The sequence below is a fragment of the Corvus moneduloides genome, chromosome 2 (genome assembly GCF_009650955.1).
Source record: "Corvus moneduloides isolate bCorMon1 chromosome 2, bCorMon1.pri, whole genome shotgun sequence".
Lineage (NCBI taxonomy): Eukaryota > Metazoa > Chordata > Aves > Passeriformes > Corvidae > Corvus > Corvus moneduloides.
This window is the reverse complement of record NC_045477.1, coordinates 121,220,398-121,241,849: the sequence shown is the minus strand read 5'-3', so window position 1 is coordinate 121,241,849 and position 21,452 is coordinate 121,220,398. Positions and strand designations below refer to the sequence as shown.

The following is a 21,452-nucleotide window of genomic DNA, read 5'->3' as shown; positions in this document are numbered from 1 at the left end:
CAATTTCAGATTTCTGTTGTATGAAAAGTCATAATTAAGGCTTATTTTCATACAACGGCCTTGAATTCTGCTTCCAAGAGCTTTTAAGACAAGCTCTGAGGATACAAATACCCAAGGGAAGCATATCCCTGCACGCCACAGAAATGTGTTTTTTCTAAATAAGATGCAGGATTAATTTGGATGAAGAGAAAAAGAACCACAACAGGAATTTTTTCCCCCCCAACTACATTTATACAGGGAGAATGACAACAGCAGCAGAATGGAACAAAGGCAATATTCCCAACAGCAGCCTTATGACTTTTAGAGACAAAATCCACCCAACTCACTGAAATATTTCCTATTTAATGCTATTGATTCTGCACTGGCTTCATCTATCAGCTTTTAGCAGGAGGCTGAGATTTAAGTTCACCCATAGCACAGCACACCAACAAAATTGGCTCTGACAACCCCTCTGGAAGGGAACTGGCAGAACAAAACTAAACCCTTCCAAAACTTTCTCCTCAGAATACAGTTCAGTTCCTGAAGAGAGGGATACAAAACCCCCCATTCATCCCAGCTGGGTGAAAGCTGACTGGAAATTCAACAGGACTCAGCAAGCAGGACTCTGAATTAAACATTTTAGCAACTCAGGATCATGTATCCATGAGAAAGGTGCATTATGAACAGAATCTATTTACACAAAATCAGTCAAGTATTTTGTTTTTAAGGCAGAAACATTTTATCATTTCCACCCACAAATGAAACTGAAGTTCACAGACACTTGTTGCATTTTTAATGTTGATAGACCCACTAGCACAGATGTGTCCCAGGAGAAACAATTAATATTACAGCTTTCTATTTTATGTCAGAGGGGCTTGGGTTGTCCTTGCTCATTTTCTCCCCCTCCCCAACCAGAGTGGGGGACCAATTGACCAATGGACCAATTGAGCTGACAGCATTCCTTATGTGCCTAATAATTCTGGAATGGTCTGGACAATGCTTTGGGTAACAGCAAAAGTGTATTTCCTTAACTCAGGGAAAATCACGGAATGGTTTGGGTTGGGAGAGACCTTAAAGCTCATCCCATCCCACCCCTGCCATGGCAGGGACACCTTCCACTGTCCCAGGCTGCTCCCAGCCCCAATGTCCAGCCTGGCCTTGGGCACTGCCAGGGATCCAGGGGCAGCCCCAGCTGCTCTGGGCACCCTGTGCCAGGGCCTGCCCACCCTCCCAGGGAACAATTCCTGCCCAATCTCCCATCCAGCCCTGCCCTCTGGCACTGGGAAGCCATTCCCTGGCTCCTGGCCCTCCAGCCCTTGGGAATTGTCTCTCTCCAGCTTTCCTGCAGCTCCTTCAGGCCCTGCAAGGCCACGCTGAGCTCAGCCCAAAGCTTCTCCTCTCCAGGCTGAACAATCCCAGCTCTCGCAGCCTTTCCTCCCAGCAGAGCTGCTCCAAGGACCCTTGGAGCATCTTCATGGTCCATGTTTTTACCACCCTTCCCTTTCCAGCTAAGGTGAAAAGGAGAGAGAGACACAAATTTGTCAGCCACAGCTCTGTTCTTCCCTTTGGCACAGCCCCATTCCATTGGAATCCAGGCACCTCTGTTATTTTATCGTGACATATTCACACACAGATTCCTTCCAATCCCACCTGGGGGGATTCTGCCTCACAAGATGATGTTCACAGCAAGATGTGTAAAATCCCATCCATCTCCAACAGGATAAGAACCTGCAGGAGAATCCAAGAAGGGGAAGTTTCATCCCTGGGTTTATTCCAGCAGGGACAATGCAGTTGATTGAACTCTCCTGGTTGTGCTACACCAATAAGTCAGAAAGGTGAAAATGAGGGCAAATTTCGGTTTTTGCCTTTTATTTATTTAGTTTCCCCTCAGTCTCTGAGAAGAATGGACACCTGATACCCAGGTATGTTTTGTAAAGAGAGGCACCACCGTTCAATCATGAGGGGGATTTTTTTTCCCTGAATACCTAAGGCAAAATTTATAGGAATCTGCAAACAAAATCTCCTCTCCTCTTTGCAGAGCTGTGTATCCTCTCTGCAATCACAGTCACCATGGATCCCCAGTTCCCCACAACACATATTTTAGCCCCCAAACCTCACATTACCTGGTTTTCTTTTGCTCACAGAGGCAATTTCTTAAGTGTCAAACGTGCCCAAGTTGAAGGAAAGGTCACCACGGTGCCTTTGAAGCAGCAGTGACAGAAAAGCAAAGATTGAGTTTCATGCCTGCAAGTTTTCCTTAAACAAACAGCCCCCTTGGCCTCCTCACTGTTGGTTTTCCCATAATTGTGGGGTCTGCAGAGAAATGAAATGGCAGATTCATCACTGATCCAATCTTTGCCCAAGGTTTACAGTCCTTTAATTTGTGTGCTCTCAGGGCTGGAGGGCATTTTCCAGTAGCTTTCCTTGATCCTGGAAGGATTTGGGCATCCTTAACAAGGGACTGAATTAATCCTTACATCAAATGATGCTGGGAACGTGGCCTTCACTTGTTGTCAGGTCTGAATTCCAAATGGAATTGCTCTCTTGGGAAGCAAAAGGGGTGGAAAACACACAGGGAAAAAAGAGATTACAGTCAATACTTCAATGTCTGTAACGTGATTAGAGAAGTGACAAAAGAGCAAACACATCTTCATGCCTGCTGGCCATCAAATCATGATTTTATGGGTGGGGCTGCCTAAATGTGAAAATTAAAATGAACAAAAGGACAGGATGGTGGCAGGGGTGAGAAACAACAGCAAATTAACCCCAAAACTTCATTAATAAGTCTAAAACTCCCCCACAAATCAGTATTGTTCTAATTTAGACACAAATTCAATTTTATACCATGCCCCCACATGCCAATACACCTAAAATGCAGCATTTCAGAGTGAAATGTTGAAAAGCACTTCTTCCTTCATTAAGGAGGTATTTTTCTCCCATCTGGAATACTGGACATGGAGATTTTTCCTTCAAATTCAGGCAGAAAACCCAACCAACTACAGATTTATATTCATACCAAAGTGATTATTAGCAGGTCTTATAACTTTCCAAATCAAGTGATGATCATTTTGATAGATTTCTAAAGGATTGGTATAAGATTTCTCACACAAGTTCTCAAAAAATTATTATATTTTAATGAAATAATAACATTTTTAACTCAATTCTCTGCTGAAGTTGGTTACAGGCCTAATAAATAATGAGGTTCTATTCACTGGGCTTTATAATCAACCTAAATAATCTTGAGTCTTGCAGATAACTGAGTTTGTAATGCTTGGAAGAAAGGAAATAAATTTAAAAAAAAGTAAAATTGACTGTTTAAAAAACATCTGAACCACTTAACCTTGGGCTGTAACAACGTGGAGCTGTCAGTTCCTGTATTTCCGGCTATTTCCTTGAATTTAGTTTTCAGTATCCTTAAAAATAGTTTAAAAAAAGTAATTTCCAGACTTGTTTCAGCAAATCTTCACAACCCACCTTTATTATTTTTTGGTATTCTTGGGAATTCAGTAAATCTGATAATTTAAGCGGGTGGGGGACCAATGTATTTTGCTGAACAAAGAATTGTGTGAAGGCAGATGGACCATTACACACCTTAACCCAGGAGAAATCTCCCAGAACCACAGGAAAATGGTGAACATGGCAAAATTAGCCACATTTTATTAATATTTACAAAGGAAAACAGTGTATATACAATGCACACGCTTCCAGTTAATAACAAAAAAAGATCATCAAGTGTTTGACTGGCACATTTTCTCTCCCTGAATTCAAAGGGAAATAGAGTTAAACTCTGTCCAAAAGCTGCTTCTTTCCCTCTCAGAGGGGAATTCCAAGCAGAAAGTAGCAGAACACTTTTAAACCCACAAGAATGACCAGATAAATTATTAGGACATAATTCTCATAGCAATGCAGGTGCATAATAATTATTACTAAATATATTTGTTATTATTACTATTCTTTTATATTATATTAATATACTTTATTACACATCTTACTAAAAGTGCACGAGAATAAAATGTGGTCATATCAATTTAATTAGAAATTCAGGGGGGGAAAAAAGCTACAAGAGTTGGGGGTTTTTAGCTTGGAGAGGTTTTAACTGTCCTCCTGTAACACTTTGATTAATCCTTTGTTCAACCAGATTTTCAGAACAACTATCTGCTATTGCAGATCCCTTTCTCAGGGAGGAAGAACATCCTGTTGACTTCACTGATGGGAATATCCCTCAGTGCTGGAATTGCCTCCTCTTGGAATTTCTTCTGCTGCTGCTTTTTTGCGTAGTTATCTACAAAAGATAAGGAGAACACCTCATGGCCTCCAGATCCGTTTCTCCCCAGAAATGTTATATAATGCAACACTATCAATTCAGCTACTCTAAAGGATGCTGAAAACCCCACCCTGCTCTCTTTCAGTACTTCTGAGCACTCAGATATTTAAAGGCTTAAAATTTGGGTTCTGCTCTCTATGGATTTCCAGAATTATCAGTGAAGGATCCAAATCTGAAATAAGCAGTACAATTACCTGTGACGGTGTGAGTGGAGTTGAGTGGAGCTGTGCTCATCATGTTAATCCCAAAAAGCAAAATATACCCAATTCCCACAGCCACCAGGAGGTAAACTGGCAAAGCAACTGCCCAGTATCTGAGGAAAAGTTCACACATTGTACATATCAGAATAGCAAATGCTTAATGATAAATCAGTTTTAACCGTGGTTTTGTATCTGTGAGGAATTTCTCCAAGAGGAAAAGAAACAACACCTCTGCCTATGGATCCTGCACTCTCCCAAGATTAATGACTCCACTGGAGCTACTGGTACAAACCATCAGACAAATTCCTTAAAGAAGGTGTTTATTTTTTGATAATGGCCTCAAGTTTACTGTGTTTCCATCAGCAAAATGCCAAATTTGATCATAAAACATTTCAATATTATTTATTTCACGACACAGTGAAACGTTTTCACCACAGCTACGTAAAAAAATGCTTCACAAGCACTGCAGCCCTTTACCATGAGGGAAAATTTGATTCAATGCAAGGGCACTATTTAGTAAAAAAAAAAAAAGTTTTATTATTTAAAAATAATTAATGGTGTCTTAAACATATTCAAATTAAAGAGTTCAATTGGCTGAACTTACTTTTGAGGCCAGTATGTCAGTCCCAAGGAGAACAGCCAAGTCTCAGGAATATAAGCCCAGATAAGGTACAAAACTGCACAAGAGAATTAAAAAGCCACAATAAGACTGATGCTGTTTTACACTTCCTGCATTTTGCTTCTACACTCTCTAAACCAAAATACCTCTCCCAAAAGATTGCAGGAGGTGCCTCTCACACAAATCCTGGTTACACAGGATCAGTTTTGTATTTGCTTTAACAGTTAAATTCTGATTTCCCACGGAGACAGACAAGAATTTATTCCAAGCTGAGCTGCAGAACAACAACAACAAAAAATTCCCAACAAATAAAAAACCCCAAACACCTCAATAAAAAGAGGGCAAAGGATGGAGATAATACTAAAGCAGAAAATGATCTCCCAGGGGTCATTTAACTGGAAGAAAACCAGGTGGAATTGCAGTGTTTGGATGGACTGTTCTAAAAAATTACTGAAAATTCTTCCTGATTCCTGCCAACTTCATCATTTCCACGGCAACAAAACCAATACCCAGAAATCGTGCTCTGTAACAACAAACTGAGAGAAAAGTTTAACACAACTTGAGGGGAACTTGAGGTCAGCACCCAAACAGTGACACAAGAGACAGAACCACAGCAGCTTCCTGGGAGAGGACCTGAACCCAACTCCCTCTCATTTCTCACGGCCCGAGGGTGGCAAAGACTGACAGCAGGATCCTGGTTTATTGCTTGACTAAAGCGTATTTGCAGCACCTTTTCTTGTGTTCAGAAAGTGTTGTCTACCCTCTCAAACCTTGGTCCTGAGATGGATCCCCAGTGAAATGAAGAAGCCATCAACACCAGCAGAGAAAAACTGATAAAACCAAAAAATTCTCCATTGCTGTTGACCAGATTGACTCAATTTATTTTTCAGTATTTTGGTGGGGAAGGTAACACTACAGCTACCTACAGCGCTTAGTGAAGGTGAAAACGGATGTGATTCAAGTAACAAACTGATTCAAATGAGAATGCAGCAAAGCAACACTTCGGGGTGATGTACTCAGTTGCGGGATACTCACTGAAGCCAAACCACGATCCTAAAAAAAGCGCAAATCCATATATTGCCCTTTCTGGCAACGGGGCCGGAGAGTTTTCCACCATCCTCGGCTCTTCCCTTTAACTTCGTGGGGAGGGCAGAGAACGGCAGACGAGGCTATCAGAGATTTCCCGGGAAGTTGTGGGCGGACCCCCCTGTACTCCTGGGTGCTGGGCACCCTGGGTGCTCCCTCACCCTCCCTCCTTCTCTCCTCCGCCCGCAACCCCACCCCCCGCCGCCCGGCTCTGCCCCTTTGCTCTCTGGAGCCAGGGTCAGCAGGAGGAGCAGCAGCAGGAGGAGGAGGAGGAGGAGGAGGAGGAGGAGGAGGAGGAGGGTGGGGGAAGGGGAGGAAGGCGCTCCCTACCCCCGGTTCCGCATCCGCCTCCTCACCGCCCGCATCCGGCCGCGCGCGCGCGCAGGCGCACGGCCCGCGGATTGGACGCGTCCCGTGACGTCAGAGGGCGGCCGGCCAATGGGCGGTGCGTCCGGAGGGCGGGGCGCGGCGGGGCGGCGGGAGCGGCGGCGGCCGCGCGGCGGGAGCGGAGCGGAGCGGGAGCGGTGAGTGCGGGATGCGGGCAGGGATGGGTGGAGGGAGTGCGGAGTGCTCGCCCGCCTTCCCCCGCGGCTCGCCCAGCCCAGGACTCCCCGCTCGCCCGGTTTGTGTCCGGCAGGGTGACGCACGCGCCCCCGGTCCGCCTGAGGCGGAGCGCGGTACCGTGAGCCTGTCCGGGCTCTTGGAACACCGGCACGGACAGGGCTGTGCCGGCAGGATAAGACACATGAGCGGCGAGCCGAGGGGTTTCTGGGATCGGATGGCGGCGGAGGGGCAGCCCGGGAGCGGCTGGAACGGGGCGGGGACTGCCCCGGCGTGCTCGGCATCCCGGGATGCAGCCGTGATTCCGGAGGTGCGGCCGTGATTCTGGAGATGCTGCTCCCTGAGCTGCCAGGGAGAAAGTGCCTCAGGTGCCTGGCAGGGGTGAGACAGCGCCCCGGGGTCCTGTCGGGGGTGTAGAACACAGTCGATGTCAGAATCTGGGGTTAGGATTACTGTTTTCAGCATTAACCTCTGCTTTCACAAAACCACAGCCTTCACAGAACCCAGGCAAAATGAGATTTAGTGATGTGATCATTTGAAGTATTGCACAGCACCTGTCATTTGCCTCTTGCCTTCCTCTCGTGTATTTCTCCTCTTCCCATCCTTTCAGGGTGATGTGCCATGGCTCTGTCCGATTCCGACCTTGTGACCTTGGCTCATCTTGGAGATCCATCCTACTTTGAACTGGTAAGTGCGTTTGGAAATAGATGGGAAACTTGCAGGATGTTCCAGGGGAATTTATACCTGGATCTGGCACTGGCACAGGGTGCCCAGAGAATCTTTGGCTGCAGCATCCCTGGCAGTGTCCAAGGCCAGGCTGGATAGGGTTTGGAGCAACCTGGGATAGTGGAAGGTGCCCCTGCCCATGGCATAGGGGTGGGATGAGATGATCTTTAAGGTCCTTTCCAACCCAAACCATTCTGGGATTCTCTGATTCTATGATCAGATCTACAGAGTCATTCACAATGTTGATGCAAGCTTCTCTTACAGGTACCTCACACTGTGCCTGATTCCCTTGCAAAAACCCCCCAGTGGGGCAGAGCCCTGAGCCTGTGTGTCCCCACAGCAGGTGTCACTGACTGTGCCGCAGGGCCAGGGCAGGCACTGAGGTGCAGATCCTGTCAGCAGAACTTGCCCGACCGATTGGTCCTGTGGCCATTCCTGGGATGCTGCAGCTCAGCCTGACAGATTCTGTCCCTGTCACTGCAGGGCAATCAGCTCTTGGTTGGTGGGATTTCATTCAGCTCTGCACAGTGACTGCAGCATTGCCCCTTCTTTGTTCTTACCTCTTCCAATTTCATCCATTTCTTTGTGCTTCTTTAATCACAGGATGCCGGACTGGTTTGGGTTGGGAGGTGTAGGGGTCTCCTCCCCCTGCCTTGGGAGAGGGGCCCTGAGGGGTGGCACGGGATTTCCCTGCCCTGCGCAGCCTCATTCCCGTTGGTTGGTTCGTGTTCCCTGCACGGGAGGGACCCTGGGGCCCGGGGCTGTGAGGGTTCCTCAGCAGAGCCCCGGCCATGGCTGGGGAAATAAACAGCTCTGAAACATCTGTCAGAATCTGTCCACATCTGTTTCCTTTCCATGGGACTCCTGGTTTGATACATCATGTTGCAGTATCTGCACTGTAACAGGGAGGGACCCTAAAGCCCATCCCATCCCACCCCTGCCGTGGCAGGGACACCTCCCACTGTGCCAGGCTGCTCCAAGCCCCAATGTCCAACCTGGCCTTGGGCACTGCCAGGGATCCAGGGGCAGCCCCAGCTGCTCTGGGCACCCTGTGCCAGGGCCTGCCCACCCTCCCAGGGAACAATTCCTGCCCAATCTCCCATCCAGCCCTGCCCTCTGGCACTGGGAAGCCATTCCCTGGGTCCTGTGGCTCCAGTTCCTGATGAATTTTCCCTCTCAGTTAGTGTTGTGCTTTTTCTGGATGAATTGTACTGCTCTTCTGCTTCTATACTTCCAAGAATACTTCCTTTGCCTGTTTATTTTCCCCTTCTTGCTGTGCTTAAGGAATCTCAGAAATCCCTGTGCTAATCCATATTTGTACTGCTTGGAGAGCTCAGCAGGAATTATTTATCAGTGCTGTTGTGAAATCCAAGCTGTGGCTTATTGTCCTCCCCAAAGTACAGTTCAAGTTATCTAACTTGAATTTCTTCCTTGTAAAGCTCTGCCTTTACAAGGGACTGGTGCCAGCAGAGCCATGATCCCATTCAGAATTTATTTATATCAGTCAAGAACTTTTTGGGTGTTTGCTGCTGCCAAAACAAAGCTCTGTAAGAGATGTCAGTTCTCTTTCAAGATGAGCTGACTTTGAAATCACAGTTGATTTTTTTCTTTTCCCTCTTTGTTATTGTGTGTCCTGGCCTGTTAAATACATCAATTTTGTAATTTAGAAGCAGCTCTGCATTTCTGTAAAATGATAAAGCAGAAATGATAATTGAGTTGCAGCATTTGCTGTGATACAGAGTGCTTATTAAAGGACACATTTACAATGTTTGTTAAAACAACAGACTTTGTAGGGATCTGTAAATCAGAATAAACCAGTTCTTCTTCAGCCTGAGGTGCTCAAATAGGGTTTAAACCCCTTAAAAGTAACGAGAAATACTAAATCAATTACTCCACTTATTTATGGCTTTATTGAAATATACCTAAACTGTCAAACTTCTTCAAAAATATTTATTATTTTTTTTAAAAAAGCTGTGTTACCTTCTTAAACCTTTAAGTTTAGTCAGGTAGTCTTGGACATGATTTTGCTGCCTGATTTTGGAGTTATCAATTCCTAGAATCCTGTTACAGTGTGATTAAAAATATTGTTTAAAGGAGTAGAGCTTTTCCTGTCCCTTCATAACCATTAACCTGTGGACATTTTTTAGTGCATATGCAAGTAAACAGAAGCTGTTTTTTCTCTAAGCCATTTTGTTAAATAACTGTAGCAAAAGGCTTTTTTTTTTCTTTCTGTTATTGATTTCTTTGTTTGCTTTTTGGCTGCGCAGTAGAAGAAAATGTAAATATCTAAATATATTACATGTAAATATGTAAATTGTGTGTTTATCTTTAGGGTCATGGAACCTTTGGACAGCCAGTGCTGCCTAATCGTAAAACAGGTATGGAAACAAAATCAATATTCTTCCATTTCTATTGCTTTGTGGATCTTTGCATTGCTATTTGATTTTATTTTTTTCCTTATTTTGCCTGAAAATGAGTTCATTGTTATTTCTGACCAGAAGCATTGTTATATCCGGGAACAATTCTCATCCTTTTCTCCTAATATAACTGAAATAATCAGTAATATTTACATGAATGCAGGCAATTAGTGCTGTGAGGATGGAGATTCAAGGCTTGTGCTTTTAGCAGTGTAGGTCTAAAGACAGCTTCAAGTTGATATTTTTTTTGCAGGGAAGGTTTTGCAGTAATAATTAACCAAAAATTCCCAGTTACAGAAAAGCAGGTGGCTCAGGTTCTTCAGAATTGCATTTGCTGCACAAAGCTGTAATTTGTGGGAATAAACAGATCAAACCAGCTGTGCAAAGTGAATTTTTGTGTATTTTCACACCCTCAGGTGAGGCTGCTCTGCTCTGAGAGCGCCTGAAACCCCCCCAAGAAACTTAATTCCCCTTTTCATTTCCTCCAGAGGAGCTGAACAGAGCCCTGAATCTCCGGGGCTTTGAGGACAAACCCTGATGGTTTTGTGCCCTGCTGCTCTGGGCAGCATTGCCCTGGTTCTATTGTCCTTGAGAATTGCAGGGATGCAGGTGGAAGAGGCTGATGTTTTCCCTGGAAAAGAACATTCCCTTCCAGCCCCTGAACAGCCCTTGGGAGTTCCTCATGTGCACAGAGGCTGCATTTATCAGTTTTTACATTCATTTTCTCATCTTTTTTCTCCTCTTCTTCCATTGTTTTCTCCTCTTCTTCCATTGTTTTCTCCTCTTCTTCCATTGTTTTCTCCTCTTCTTCCATTGTTTTCTCCTCTTCTCCCATTTTTTTTTCCTCTTCTCCCATTTTTTTCCTCTTCTCCCATTTTTTTTCCTCTTCTCCCATTTTTTTTTCTCTGCTCCCATTTTTTTTCTCTTCTCCCATTTTTTTTCTCTTCTCCCATTTTTTTTCTCCTCTTCTTCCATTTTTTTCCTCCTCTTCTTCCATTTTTTCTCTTCTTCCATTTTTTTCTCCTTCCATTTTTCCTCCTCTTCTCCCATTTTTTTTCTCCTCTTCTCCCATTTTTTTTCCTCTTCTTCCATTTTTTTCTCTTCTTCTCCCATTTTCTTCTCTTCTCCCATTTTTCTTTTTTTCTCTTCTCCCTTTTTTTTCTCTTCTTCTCCCTTTTTTTCTCTTCTTCTCCCATTTTTTTCTCTTCTTCTCCCATTTTTTTCTCTTCTTCTCCCATTTTTTTCTCTTCTTCTCCCATTTTTTTCTCCTCCTCTCCCTTCTTTTCCTCTTCGTCTCCCTTTTTTTTCCCTCTTCTCCCTTTTTTTTCCCTCTTCTCCCTTTTTTTTCCCTTCTTCTCCCATTTTTTTTCTCTTCTTCTCCCATTTTTTATCTCTTCTTCTCCCATTTTTTTTCTCTTCTTCTCCCATTTTTTTTCTCTTCTTCTCCCATTTTTTCTCTTCTTCCTTCCATTTTTTTTCTCTTCTTCCTTCCATTTTTTTTCTCTTCTTCCTTCCATTTTTTTTCTCTTCTTCCTTCCATTTTTTTTTCTCTTCTTGCATTTTCATCTTAATTCAGAACCCAGGGATGCAAATCCTTCCAGCAGATCCCTATCCTTAATTCCATCTGAATCCCCTCTCCCCCTTCCATTTCAAACCCCCCTCAAGTTGCCAGGTGAGTTGAGAGTGTTCAGATTTCCTTGTTTTGGTTCGTTAGGGATGCAGGCTGGAAATAATCAGTGCTTTTCATGTTTATTGGCACTTTGTAATGCCTGGACTGTGCAGTGTCATTCCCATTTTTTCCCCTTGGAGGAGTTGATCCCTGTGAGGTGTGGTGCAGTCTGCCTGTGGAGAGATTAAGGGAATATTGCAACGTTATGAAAATCAGGATCTTTGGGACTCTGTTCTACACCACGGAAAGCGTTTCCTTTCTAGAGGAACGTGGGTGAGTATCCTCATTTTCCAAGGGGATTTCCTCCAAATCCTCCCACTTTTCTTTGTTGCCTGTGGAAGTTCCTTCTGTGATTCCAGCAGGGCTCACAGTGCTGCAGGGATGGTGGGGTTCCCAGTTGGGGCTGAGCTGGTCGAGGGCAGAAGTTCTTGAATTCATAGGAGAAAAATATTAAGGATGGGTTTCTGAAAGTTGGAGTCTTTGGGAGTCCAGAGTTTGGGATCTTTGGGAATCTGGGAAGCTGAAGTTTGGGGGCTATTTCAGTATTTAAGAAGCCTGACATTTGAAAAGCACCACAACCTTTGCAGCTCTTCTTTTTTTGATTATTATTAGTATTTTGATTATTATTAATACTTTTCTCCCTCCTCCTCTGAAGGGCTCGATTTGAATTTGTAAACATTCTCTTCCTTAGATCTAATCCCCCTAAATAGTCACAACTGAGACCCTGTAACACCTTGGTGTTTGTCTAAATTATAACTTGTTCTGTTTTCCCTCAGTGTGCAGTTCCTGGGCTGGAACATGAAGCCAATCTGTGAGCGCAATGTTTTGGAAGACCTTACTGATTCAATTAAAAAAGTTGCTGTAAGTCCTGTACTTTAACTTGATCTGAGTTTTCAAGTCTAATGAATTAATTCAATCTGACCCTTAAGCATCTTGGGATTATTTTTATTGCCTTTTGCTGGAGTGAAGACATTATTTGAGAACTGAGTTGCAGCTTTCTGGGAAGAAATTGTGGCCTAGGCTTGATTCCAGTTGGGATAACTGAGGAAATATTTGCAGTCAGCAATAAAGCTGATGGATGAATGACTTAAAGACTTTTTTCCCCCCCCTCCTCACTTATTTTTCCCTCATTCAACACATGAGATTTTAAATTTGCTGTTGTTGCTGACTTCAAACGGAAGCGGAGCAGTGGGGAGGAGGAGATGAGGAATATTCTCAGCAGCTGAAGGGATTTGTTGTGTTTTTTTTTTTTTTTTAATTAGGTAATGACATTTTTCTTATTTCATTCCTTGAAATCCCCTGCTCAACCCCAGCTACACTCTTCTGCACCACACCTCTGCTTTCCTCTTCCCACTCCCTCAGCCTTTTTCTCCTCCATGGAAAAGATTGGGTTTACATCCCAGAGTGAAATGGATTTGGAGGAGCAGATTTTGGGATGGTTTCTTTGGATGTCTCAGCTGGTCCTTGAGTATTCAGAGAGCTGCAGGAGTGGTTCAAGGGGCTGAATTTCCTAAGCAGACCTCACAGCACCCATGAATTCTCTTTTCCCATGCCAACATTTATTTTTCAACAGAAATCTGGAATGGACCAGAGCAACTGCCCCAGGGATAGGGAATTCCAGCAGAGCAGGAAATGTTAACTGGGTTGAACCTGAGCAGACAGAAATTAGAATTACCACATCTTGAGAACTCAGTTTGTACTTGTTTTCTCTCCCTGCTCCAGAACATCCCACATTTCATCAGTGGCATCCTGAGGATTGGCAGTGGAATAGAAAATGTGAGTTTCCAGAATTGTTTGGAAGATTCCCTGGAACTGACACCTCCTCAGCCTGAAGTGCTGGGCATGGCAGAGGCAGAGTGGGGTTGGGAGATTCCTTGATCCATTTTTTGTTGTTGTTTTTTTTTTTTTTTTTAACAGAATTCAGTTTCTCGTAGAACAGAACCCGTTAAATTTTCCAGCTTGTAAACTTTGGGCTGTGAAGATCCCTGAATTTCCCTGTGTTTAATCACTTTTTTCCACACTTGGAATAAAGTCTGGGGCCTGCTGGATGTTCAGTGCAAGAGCTAAAAGACAAGCAGTGAATTTAAAAAACAACATTGCAGCTTGTAGCAGCAATAGGAAAACTAGAATAAATACAATTGTGTGTCACTGCTGGATTATCCAGTTGCTGGATTTTTGGGGATATTTGTCTTAGTCACGTGGATTTTTGTGTTCTTTTTCAACTGCCATAAGAAGAAGTTTCTAAACCAAATTTTAGGGGGTTGATAGTATTTTTTTTAATCATTTCAGAAGTCTCTAAATCAAATTTTAGGGGGCTTATAGTATTTTTTTAATCATTTCAGTCATCACAAAGACGTTTCTAAATCAAATTCTAGCATTTGAATGCTTCCCCTGCCTCCTGTTGCACGGCTGGTTTGATTCTTTGACTGTCCTGTGCTCGAGGTCTCCAGATATTTGTCTTTTTTTGCTGTTGTCAGTTCAAAAATCAGCAAAACCCTGAACAAATTCAGAGAGAAAGGGCTCCAGCACTGCCCTCTGTTTATGAACACCTTGCTTTGTATATGAATGACCTTTTCTTGATTTTCTTTTCTTTTTTTTCCCATTTGAAACAGGGTTTCTTTCACCTTGCAGAGGCCGTGGATTGGGTCAGATGCGTGGGGGGTGCCAAGGTTCTGCAGGGCCTGGAGGAGCTTGGGGACTGTGGTCGGGTCAAACTTGCACTTGTTTTTGCTGAGTGTGAGTATGGACAGCCCTGGAGGGGCCAGAAATGAGGAAAAATCACTTTGCTCTTAGAAATGGTGAAATAATTAACGTCATTATTTTCATTCTGGGCCTCTCCAGTAATAAGTAATTATTTTGGAATGCTCCTGTTGCCGGATTTGTTGCAGATCCTCACTTGTGTGTCAGGTTTTGCTGTCAAGCAGGAGCAGAGCAGGAGTTTTAGTGGCAGAGGATAAACCCTTAATGGCTCGGAGAAATTCCCTCACCCACTGGGTTTTCCTGGATTTTGTTTCCAGGGAAACGTTCCATCACCAGAGTGGCACTGGAAGATTGTGATTTAGTGGAAGAATTGAAAGCTGAGACCTCTGAGAGCTCCAGGAGGGTGAGAGAAGCTCTCTGAATGTGTTTGGGTTGGTTTTGGGGGTGGGCTTCTGATTATCAGGGATTGTAAAAATCCCCAAGTGATTAAAAAGAAATGTTTCAAAAGCTCGAGTGTTTCATTGTGCTGGCAGAAACAATTCCCTTTACCACACGAAATAATTACCTTTACCCTGCTGAATTCATTGAGTTTAACCCCAGTGGGGGCTGAATTGTTTGTCCTTGCTCTCGCAGGAGAGTGAAGCCATGAAACAGAAAGGAAATGCTCAGTTTTCCCAAGGAGCCCTGAGCTGTGCCATTGTGTCCTACACCAAAGCCATCGAGTTTTGGTAAGAACTGAACTCGCCTTCTTCACGTTGATCCTCATTTTGGACAATTTTGCATCAGCCACTTTAATTAGAGGCCAAATGATGCCTAATTAAAGAAAAAACCCAACCCTGTCACCCATTTTTCCCCCATTACTGCTGGGTTTTGTGCTTTTACTGCTCCTAAAGTCCTGTTGGGGTTTAAAATGACCCAAGAGCAAGGAGAGCAAACCTGCAAGAAAGGGAATTATTTGGGGTGAACAACCATGGACATCCACTGTGGGTGTCTTCCCTCGAAATACTCTTCCAAGTGGTGCAAATATTTATCAGCTATGATGCAAAAGGAATAAACACCAAAGATTTTGGCAGCTCTTAGGCTTTATTTCCTTTTGTAAGCCTTGTTCAATTTCTTCCCTAAAGGTGTTTCCTGAAAGGCTCTGGACACTTTCCTGGGAGAAGGAGATCAAATGGGAATTTTTAGGGCGTTTTCCCCCTCCCACAGGAATGTCAGCAGGGGTGGTGTGTTCACCACAGGTGTTGTGGTCATGAAAATGCTGATTTTACTCATCCTGGTGTCTATAAAATCCAGGGAAATGGATAAAATCCCGCTTCCCACAAAACCACGTTGTGCAGAGAGTTGGATTTTTCATTTTGAGGGCTGTGGGTTTATAACTGTGCCCTGGAAAAAGGTTCAGCATTTTGGGTTTATTTACGCTCCCTTTTACCCAGACCGAGGTCTCATCGTGTACAATTCAATTTAATCAATTAATTCCTAATATTCTGTGACTAAATTCCCATAAAGGCCACGTGGCAGGATAGGTTTTGGTCTCAAATTCCAGCTGGTTTCAGCCTTCTTGGAAAATGGAGTCCCTCGTGTCAAGACCGTGAAGGGAGGAGCAGAATTCAGTGGAAAACACAGGAAATCCTGTGGCTGGTAAAGAGCAGAGGAGGTCATGTGATTTCCAGGAACTGCAGGGCTGAGCTGCTCTTGGAGAGTAGGCTGAGAAGAATCTGAATTAGTTGCAAGTTGCTTGAATGGGCCCAGATCTTACAAATGATCCCACAATTAAAATGAACTCTCCCAGCGAGAACCTGTAAATCCGTGGGGCTTTCTGTGTGTGCTGGGGCTGGAGTTTTTGCAGGCAGTTCTTGTGAAAACTTCATTTTTCTTCTCCTTAGGGCTTCCAGAAGTAATACCCACTATTAACTCTTCATAATCTTATTTTTTTTAAGCCCTTTGAACCACCTCCTGTATGGAAACCGAGCTCTGTGCTTCATCCTCACCAGGCAGTACGAGTGAGTAACCCCTGAGGTGCTGGGCTGAGCTGCATTAAAACTCGGGCACATTTGTAAGAAAAGAGTCGTTTTAAAGCTAAAATACAGAATTATTTGTGTTTATGGGACTGCAGTTATTTGAGATCCATGGATTCTCCATCCCTGGAAGTGTCCCAAGGGTGGCACTTGGAGTACCTGGGACAGTGGAAGGTATCCCTGCCCATTTTGGGGTGGAACTGGGTGAGCTTTAAGGTCCTTTCCCACCCAGACTATTCCATAATTCTATGAACTGCTGTTCTATTCAATTTTTATTTTCATATTCTACTTCTTCTATTTGTATTTATGCTTTTTACACCAGCCTGTAGATTTTTCTGAGGTACAAATAATAAATCCCTCCTCTTTCCCTCCTCCCAGGAGAGCTGCAGTTGATGGAAAAAGAGCCATTATTCTCAAGCCTGATTGGCCAAAGGTTGGTTTCTTACATGTTCCAAAAATGTCTTTTTTTTGGCATTTTAAAGCAAGATGAGAACCCAGAGCTGATTTCTAATGAATGAACACAGAGCCCTGGGGACTGAGAATTCTGCCAAGTGCACAATTTTCTTGGGGTTTTGTATTTAAAATGTTATTTTGAGCTGCTTGTCAGTGTTGGTACAAGGTGCTTGGCATGTGTAAAGACAAAGAAAATGTTTATTATGCTGGGAGTTGTCACAGTGCTTCAAAAAGAATAAATGTAGATAGAATATATTCAAAAGTCCTGATTAATGGCCAGCAGGTGTTTCCCAATATTCTTGGCCTGAACGAGAGTAAATAACGGATACTTAGAAAATTGCAAAGTGGTTGAGATTAGGAGGAAAAAGCAAATTTGCTCTTTTCCAAAGCAGAGAAAGCAGGAAAAAAGCAAATTTGCTTTATTTCCAAAGCTCTTCCCAGTGATTTATCTCTGTTTCAGCGTGCTGAGCAGTTCAAAACTGATTATCCATCAGCAGAGAGCAGCTCCCTTCCTGGATGATGCAAACTTTGACTTTTTGCTGCCTGCTGCAGCTGCTTGGGACATAAATCCTTCTCTCAGTGGTGTGGGTGAAACCTCGAAATCCCCATTTCTGTCCCTGTAGGGTCACCACCACTACTGCAAAGCCCTGTCCCTGCTGGGCAAAGCTGAGGAGGCCCTGGAGGCCAACGAGAGAGCCCAGGAGCTCTGCAAGAAAAACCCTGGGGGGCTCAAGGAACTCATCCAGCAGCATGAAAAATTAAAGAAGACCCTGGAAGAAATCCACGGTAATTTTTTTGCTGACTGCAAAATTGGTACCTTTGCTTTGAAACCAGCTCAGTTTTTATTTTAATTCCTCCCTCATTTCATTTTCTGTAGGTACTAAACATCAACAGAAGGCAGGGAAGCCTCTGCTTGAGAAAAAGTAAGGAATTGGCAAGTTTGCTTTGCTTTTAATTTGGGGGTTTTTTTGTAAGTAGCAATGCTTACCATAACATTGAACTAATACATAATGTAGATATTGCATCAATTTTGTTGTCTTATCAGTAGATAAAAATGGAAGTAATAAATTGATAAGGAGTACAGAGGATTTCTAAGAACTAAATAAACTTACCTGGAGTATCCAAAGCAGCGTGGGCAGCAGGGCCAGGGTACTTTTAATTATTAATTGCCATTATTAATTATTTAATTTAAAAAGCTAGAAATGTAATCATTCAATTGCAGTCCCTCTTGTAGAAAATGTGATTTTTTTGTTGTTGTTGCTGTATCTTTGCACAAGTTTGGATTGTGGAATTTGAAACGATAAAAATGACTGATGAAATCTTTTAAATACATTTATGGAATTACACCTCTGAGAGGGGCAAACTCCTTTATTTGTCCGTTTTTTCATGTTATACATGTGTTAAATATGGAGAAAAGGACAGAGATTCTCTCTTTTTACACACCAGAGACTGCACCTCTTCAAAATCTCCTTTAAAAAGCTCCCAAGAAAAGAAAGAAGTAGAAAAAGACAGGAAGAGAGCCCAGGCTGAGCCCAAACATCACCATGGTCCTCAAAAACGTGATGCCAAGGTACAGCTGGAATTGCAGGAACTCCTGCCTGGAATGTGGCACTCAGTGCTGTGCCTGGAATTCTGCAATTCTTTTAGCAACTGGGCACTTTTCCTGGGATAGTTCACTGCCAAACTGGGATTTAAAGGAGGTGGGAGGTGGTTGTTTGGAGGAGGAGATGGCCAGTGTCATGTTTTTACACGAATTATTGATCTAAAGAGATGATTTGTGACATTTTTGTTGTCCTCGCTGTTGTTCTTGTAAGATAATAAATCATAATTCATATATTCTGATTTAGCCTATGGATTGCACTATAAAAAAGCTGCATCATGCAGAAAATGCTGATAAATAATGTGAATTTATAGCTGGGCCAGGACAATTCCGGCAGAGCTGTGGGGAAGCTGTTTGTGCTCTCAGAGCAGGGGGAGGGCCCTGGGCAGTGACGTGGCCCTGGGAAAACGAAACCAGAGCAGGAGGGCAGGAGATGGAACTTTTGGAATTTCTTGGCAGAGAAAAACAAGCTGGGAAAAGGCCTAGGAGTGCTCAGATTTTCTTTTATGTTCTCATGAAAACTCTCATCTGTTTTCATGCCATGAAAATCTCTCTGTAGGGCTGCAAGTTTGTGTTCCCTCAGGGTGAATGTTTCAGTGGAAAAGGCTGGTGTGTGTCAGATTTGTAGCTAATATCAACTGATAAGAACTTGAGGGGAAAATCATTACAAAAGCAACTTATTTTTCTTTACCTCTTGATGTAGAACATAATTCAGCACATTTTCATTTCTTTAGTTGCTGAGGGCTTGCTTTTTTTGGTTTTTTTGCTTTGTTTAAATCCAGTGAGGGCGACTGATTTGGGTTTTGTAATCTGATATTTTTGTCATCAGGTGACTGAGCCCCAGAGAACAGAAGGCAAAGTTTCCACGCTGGAGCAGCCTCCAAGTGAGTTTATTTTTGCTCTTTATCAAGTCAGAGCCACTTCTTCCTCTGCTGCTGCTGTAATTAATAATTAGAAGTGCATTTCCTGTCATTTTCACAACAATAACCAATCATCTTTTACTTCTTTCTTAGACACTTCTGTAGTTGTGTCGTAAGTCCTTGATGCTTTAGTAATTTGAATCTCCTTGACATGGCTGAATTCAGGATTGAAACTGGAATTAAGAAGTAAAATCTGAGTCACAGGCTGGAAGTGCTTTCCTTCCCCCTGAGCCAGGATCTGAAAGGATTTAAATTTAACAGGAGTCTGTATTTCAATGTTTACAATTAATTTGTGGTTAATAAAAGCTCCATCAGAAAATAATTCTGCAGGTAAAGAGGAAAGAGGCCATAAAATATTTGGCAGAGTAGATCTTTAGCGGCAGACTTTGCGAGTTATAAGTGTGATTGATTGTTCATGTTTGGGGCTTTTTTTTGAATAAAGAAATCATTTTATAGACAGAACTCCCACCCCCCAAATCTCCCCCAGTGCCAGAGTTACTTTTCTGCAGGGAAAGTGGAGTTCAGGCAGTTCTGAGCTTCAAAAGGAAATCTTTCCTTAAATTTTCCTTGGGATTTTTACCACCTGCTCTCACTTGTCTGAAGTCTTTGATGCCTGTTCCTTGGCATATTTAAATACCTGAGGAGGTGGCAAAGCACAGAGCACTTGAAAATCGGATTTCAGGGAACCACTGAAGGTGTATTAGAAAATCCTATTTTTCAGTGAGCAGTAGGAGAGGTGATCCTGCCCTTGTGAGCTTCGGACATCTGTGAGCGTCTTGAAGGATGAAAGGATTTCTTGGGAGATGGAAAATGCGGGGAAGGTTGCAAAGGAGAGCTCGAGATGTTTTTGTTGGAAAAGTGTTACGTGGGAGGATAATGGAGAAAAGAATGAAGACTTTCTTCTTCTGTGAAGACAGGCTGGGAGAGATGGGATTGCTCAGCCTGGAAAAGGTTTTGGGGAGACCTTAAAGCCCTTTCCAGTGCCTAAAGGGGCTCCAGGAGTGCTGGAGAGGGACTGGGGACAAGGCATGGAGGGCCAGGACACAGGGAATGGCTTCCCAGTGCCAGAGGGCAGGGATGGATGGGAGATTGGGAAAAAATCCTTCCTTGTGAGGGTGTGGAACCCCTGGCTTTCTAAGTCCCTTCTCCAGGAGGAGTGTGGGCATGACTGGATCCAGGTTAAGTGACAGACTTGGGCACTGGTTTCTGTCCAAGGATTTATTTGGGTGTAATCGATCCTTCCTATGAGTTTGTCCCTCAGGATTAAGGATGGCAAACCCAATATATTTATATAGGTAAAATAAATCCTGTATCTCGCTTGGTGGTGATACCGATTAGAGTCAGGGATTTTAATCAGAGTTATCTATTATGCAACAGAAATGGTTATAACTGATATTTCAGTGCATTGTTTGTTTAAGCAATAGTTTAATAATGACTATTTTTTGGCCTGGAGAAGAGAAGGCTCCAGGTGGAGACCTTAAATCCCCTTCCAGGGCCTAAAGAGAGCTCCAAGAGAGCTGGAGAGGGACTTGGGACAAGGGATGGAGGGACAGACAGGATGAGGGGGAATGGCCTTGAGCTGAAGGAGGTGGTGCTGAAACCAGCTAGAAACAACCTTTGTAACCAAATCTGAAGCCTTAGAAAGCAGCCATTCCTTACCCTCAGTGCTGAACACATCCAGAGACTTCTACATCACTTCTGCTGGAATTCATTTCCGTGCATCCACCTCTTCCTGGGAGTCCCTTCGTGGCACTGGAGGGTTGTCTGAACGGGTCTCTGGGCTTGTATTCACTTGAGAGCCCCCGATATTCTGGGTTTCCTTTCCTCGAGCTCCTCTTTGGGCGTGTGCTGTTGTTTCTTGGTGCACAACTTTGCCGCAACCCCCCCCCGTGTTCCTCCCTGAGCAATCTATTTCTCCCCAGTTCCCAGCTGTGTTCAGCATCCCCTGTGCCTCTCTGACATTCCTTTATCTCCTTTGCAAGCTGCTCTCTAAGCTCTTATCCAGCAGCTTCAGGGGAACTGAAAATTCCCCTTCTCCATGTTGCCTGTCAGGACAGGATGAAACTGGGCATTAAAGTAGAAATTCTTCCCTGGGAGAGGGCTGAGACCCTGGCACAGAGAGGCTGGAGAAGGGTGGCTGATTTTCGGAGGAGTTGAGGAAGGAAGAGGGATAATGCTGGCAG

The 21,452-nt window shown here is 43.7% G+C and overlaps 2 protein-coding genes across 5 annotated transcripts in view; one reads left to right on the top strand and one right to left on the bottom strand.

Annotated features, from left to right (window-relative positions):
* Window positions 1-3,604: 3,604 nt before the first annotated feature.
* On the bottom strand, window positions 3,605-6,397 carry PIGP (phosphatidylinositol glycan anchor biosynthesis class P). Its single transcript, XM_032101140.1, has 4 exons — window positions 6,158-6,397; window positions 5,108-5,180; window positions 4,498-4,616; window positions 3,605-4,261 (listed from the first exon to the last, which is right to left on the bottom strand). The coding sequence occupies exons 1-4, from the start codon at window positions 6,237-6,239 to the stop codon at window positions 4,131-4,133; spliced, it is 405 nt and encodes a 134-aa protein (XP_031957031.1). The 5' UTR covers window positions 6,240-6,397; the 3' UTR covers window positions 3,605-4,130.
* A 317-nt stretch (window positions 6,398-6,714) lies between these two features.
* Window positions 6,715-21,452, top strand: part of TTC3 (tetratricopeptide repeat domain 3) — a 42,767-nt gene continuing 28,029 nt past the window's right edge. For 3 of the 4 annotated variants that reach the window (XM_032101133.1, XM_032101134.1, XM_032101132.1), the window contains exons 1-15: window positions 6,715-6,732; window positions 7,380-7,456; window positions 9,828-9,873; window positions 11,722-11,854; window positions 12,358-12,442; window positions 13,304-13,357; window positions 14,194-14,317; window positions 14,599-14,684; window positions 14,915-15,009; window positions 16,219-16,281; window positions 16,675-16,729; window positions 17,373-17,535; window positions 17,627-17,672; window positions 18,196-18,319; window positions 19,179-19,233. In XM_032101133.1, the coding sequence (XP_031957024.1) occupies window positions 7,391-7,456; window positions 9,828-9,873; window positions 11,722-11,854; window positions 12,358-12,442; window positions 13,304-13,357; window positions 14,194-14,317; window positions 14,599-14,684; window positions 14,915-15,009; window positions 16,219-16,281; window positions 16,675-16,729; window positions 17,373-17,535; window positions 17,627-17,672; window positions 18,196-18,319; window positions 19,179-19,233 (1,195 nt within the window). In that variant the 5' untranslated portion in view covers window positions 6,715-6,732; window positions 7,380-7,390. Of the gene's footprint in view, window positions 6,733-7,379; window positions 7,457-9,827; window positions 9,874-11,721; window positions 11,855-12,357; window positions 12,443-13,303; window positions 13,358-14,193; window positions 14,318-14,598; window positions 14,685-14,914; window positions 15,010-16,218; window positions 16,282-16,674; window positions 16,730-17,372; window positions 17,536-17,626; window positions 17,673-18,195; window positions 18,320-18,811; window positions 18,959-19,178; window positions 19,234-21,452 lie in introns of those variants that run through there. The other variant, XM_032101136.1, reaches the window with a different exon arrangement.